The 2764-nt window shown below is 37.3% G+C and overlaps 1 protein-coding gene across 1 annotated transcript in view; it reads right to left on the minus strand.

Moving 5' to 3' along the window:
• Positions 1-50: 50 nt before the first annotated feature.
• The window catches only part of NAA30 (N(alpha)-acetyltransferase 30, NatC catalytic subunit), a gene marked incomplete at its 3' end in the record, with an annotated part of 11294 nt that continues 8580 nt past the window's right edge, over positions 51-2764 (minus strand). Inside the window, exons 3-4 of the mRNA XM_027900796.1 lie at positions 2197-2320; positions 51-138 (exon numbers count right to left, since the gene is read on the minus strand). Coding sequence (XP_027756597.1) covers positions 51-138; positions 2197-2320 — 212 coding nt within the window. The remainder of the gene's footprint in view (positions 139-2196; positions 2321-2764) is intronic.

Consider the following 2764-nt stretch of genomic DNA (forward strand, 5'->3'; position numbering starts at 1 on the left):
AGAAGAACCTGTGAAACCAATCCACACACAGGAGAATGCAAACCATTTACATTAGGAAAGTTTTTGATTCAGAAAATCTTACCTCGTCACAATCTCCTTCAACCATGGCATAAATAGCTTTCTTAACCAAGTTTGTACCTGAAACACAGATTTCAGTCAGTGTCAGAGTTGCAGTGCAAAAAAAAAAAAAAAAAAAAAAGCTGTTTTATAAATGACTAATGTGTGCTACCTACATGACATGACACCTGGGGAAGGCAGGGAGGAAACACGAACACAAGAAGTTACAGTCAAGCTGCAGCCTCAATATTTGAACACGATAATAACCCTCGAAGTTATCCAGAGACTCAGCTTAAGTGCAAGATTCTTCTGACATGGGGATATTAGAAACAGGCTGCTATGCTTAACACAGTGTTATATATAGCCTTCCAAGATGTGATTCATTCCTTTTTGTTGCATTTCAAGTCAAAATCTGCTGGCATGTACTTGAAGGACATTTATCTTCCAAGGGAATTTCCTCTTACTAAAACAAATACCTCTATTAGTAACAGAGCTCATGAAACCACTTTTCTCGTGGCTCACTCCCCTTTGGATTTGCTAGGATCTAATAATACTGTTGAAGCCCATCCCTTCCCCTCAGTCAAGCATTAATTTAATTTTTTTTAGTCATTATTTTGCATCTATTTCACAACAGTTCTACAAATGTAATATCCCTACCTGTCTGTAGAATTGGGGTGAAATTGAAAGTTGATTTCAAAGTTATTTAGTGGAAAAAACTGCTGTTCAATGAAATTGCATAAATCTCACTTCCATAAGAAGGTTAAGGAAAAGGAAAAAAAACCCCAAGGAATCTAGAGACTGTTTGAAAATATTCTCAAAACTTTAATCAATTAAGATTTTTTTCATTGAACATATGATAAAACTGTACTACGTTTAAAGCAGATCTTTGGATTTAACAGCACACTTTGAGAAACAGCAAGGTGGCAAACACAGGAAAAAAGTCAACATATATAATGCTAAAGTCAGCAAGGCTTTAAGATAAATTCCATTTATACAATTCTAACATAACCAACTGACTAAAGGGAGGGAAAAATCTTGCAGGGATCTTCATAATAACAGCATTAGCACTTATGAATCCAAGCACCTGCAATTAAATTATGGCAGACTCCTTCATGACTCAGCTAAAAGGGAAGGAGAGACAAGTGATTCTCAGTATCCTTCTCCCTCTGCTCCACTACAGAAACCAACAATGGCTTTTGAATTTGCACTGGAGAGGAAAAAAACCTGCACACGCTCGAACAGTCGTGATAACACATATCCTGCAAGTTTCTTGGAGGTTATTTTTTGAAGAGAGCAAACACAGTGGTACATTCTGCAATGTATCACTGTATTTTTCAACTGGAAGTCATTTTCTGTCCTTAATCACAGAAGCATGAGCTGTTCAGTGTAAATGAGTGGTGAAGCACGTTTCGAAGCTTTAAAGCTGACGTCTGTGTTTTAAGTTAAAAACATGTTCCAAAATGTAATTTCACAATAACAAGCACAAAAAAAAAAAATTAAAGTTCCATAAGAACAAATCTTTAATTAAGCCAACCTGGGTAACTGGTGTCAGAATGAAAATCCCTTCATCAGGGCAAAACTGATTAATGAGGGAGGGCAAACTCCCTGCCAAGAGTGATTTCTTTACCACGGAACTTCCCAACAGAACAGATCTCCACTTCAATCATTCAAGTAACAATACATAGCTATTTTTCTTCACTTATTAATACAATAATGAGCTCCATACATTCTCCCCAACGGGCAATATATGCATAATTTATAGGGAGAAGCCAGGGAATAAGTTCACTGAAGAGAAGAGCCTGAACACAACATGGAAACACAGTGATGAGGGCACGTGTAAAAACACAAAGCAATTCCCACTGGTGTTACTTGACAGGGGTAATAGGCTGAGGTCAGGGGCTGCTGCCTGCCTTTCTTTTTAGCTTTATCATACCCCAGGTGTGAACCTCAAAGGGCGTTTCAGGTTATTTTAACAAAATCAGAGAAGCCACGGGGGAGCTCGTGCGGTCGAGTAAGTCGGGCATGACAGACAGACAGACAAACCACCAGTTCAGCTCAGCTTAAATCTTTGTGACAGCTACAGTTATCCCTATCCCAAAGACAGGATTTAAAATAAGAACAAAAAAAGGCTTTTCTTACCAATTCCTTTTCTTCTGTATTTGGAATCCACTGCTAACATGGCTATATAACCTCTGCGGAACATCTTTTTGTGCATATCCAGCTTGCAGACGATGGCACCTACACACTCCTCCCCTACCATGGCCTTAAAGACAAACATACATTCTCAGTTTGGGATCTGCAGTGTCTCCAAAAGCAGTAAATCAAGTTCTTTTTTTTAAGTGAAACAGCTACACAAAATTTGTTTCCATAAAAAGGCTACAAAAAGATAACGAAATATATCTTAGAAATATCTCAAAAAATATTAATATGACTAAAAGGCTCTTATTTCTTTATTACATTCCAATAAACTTAAAATTAACAACCAGTGAATTGTCCTGGAGAGAAGCACATTATTATTTTTCACAAAGTCTACAGGCAAGAACACGTATGATTGAAAAGGGGGAAATAAATACAATAAAATACCAGGTGAAGGCATAAATCAACCCTTTCACATAGGCTTCTGCAAATGGGAAAAGAAGTCCATTCCTATTTTACAATAATCTGAACTTTCCTGTACAAGGGCTGTGGTAGATAACGTGTTTAAGTT

This window comes from Empidonax traillii, unplaced genomic scaffold (assembly GCF_003031625.1).
Source record: "Empidonax traillii isolate 1590-97213 ecotype Southwest subspecies unplaced genomic scaffold, ASM303162v1 scaffold749:size472940, whole genome shotgun sequence".
Taxonomy (NCBI): Eukaryota; Metazoa; Chordata; class Aves; order Passeriformes; family Tyrannidae; genus Empidonax; species Empidonax traillii.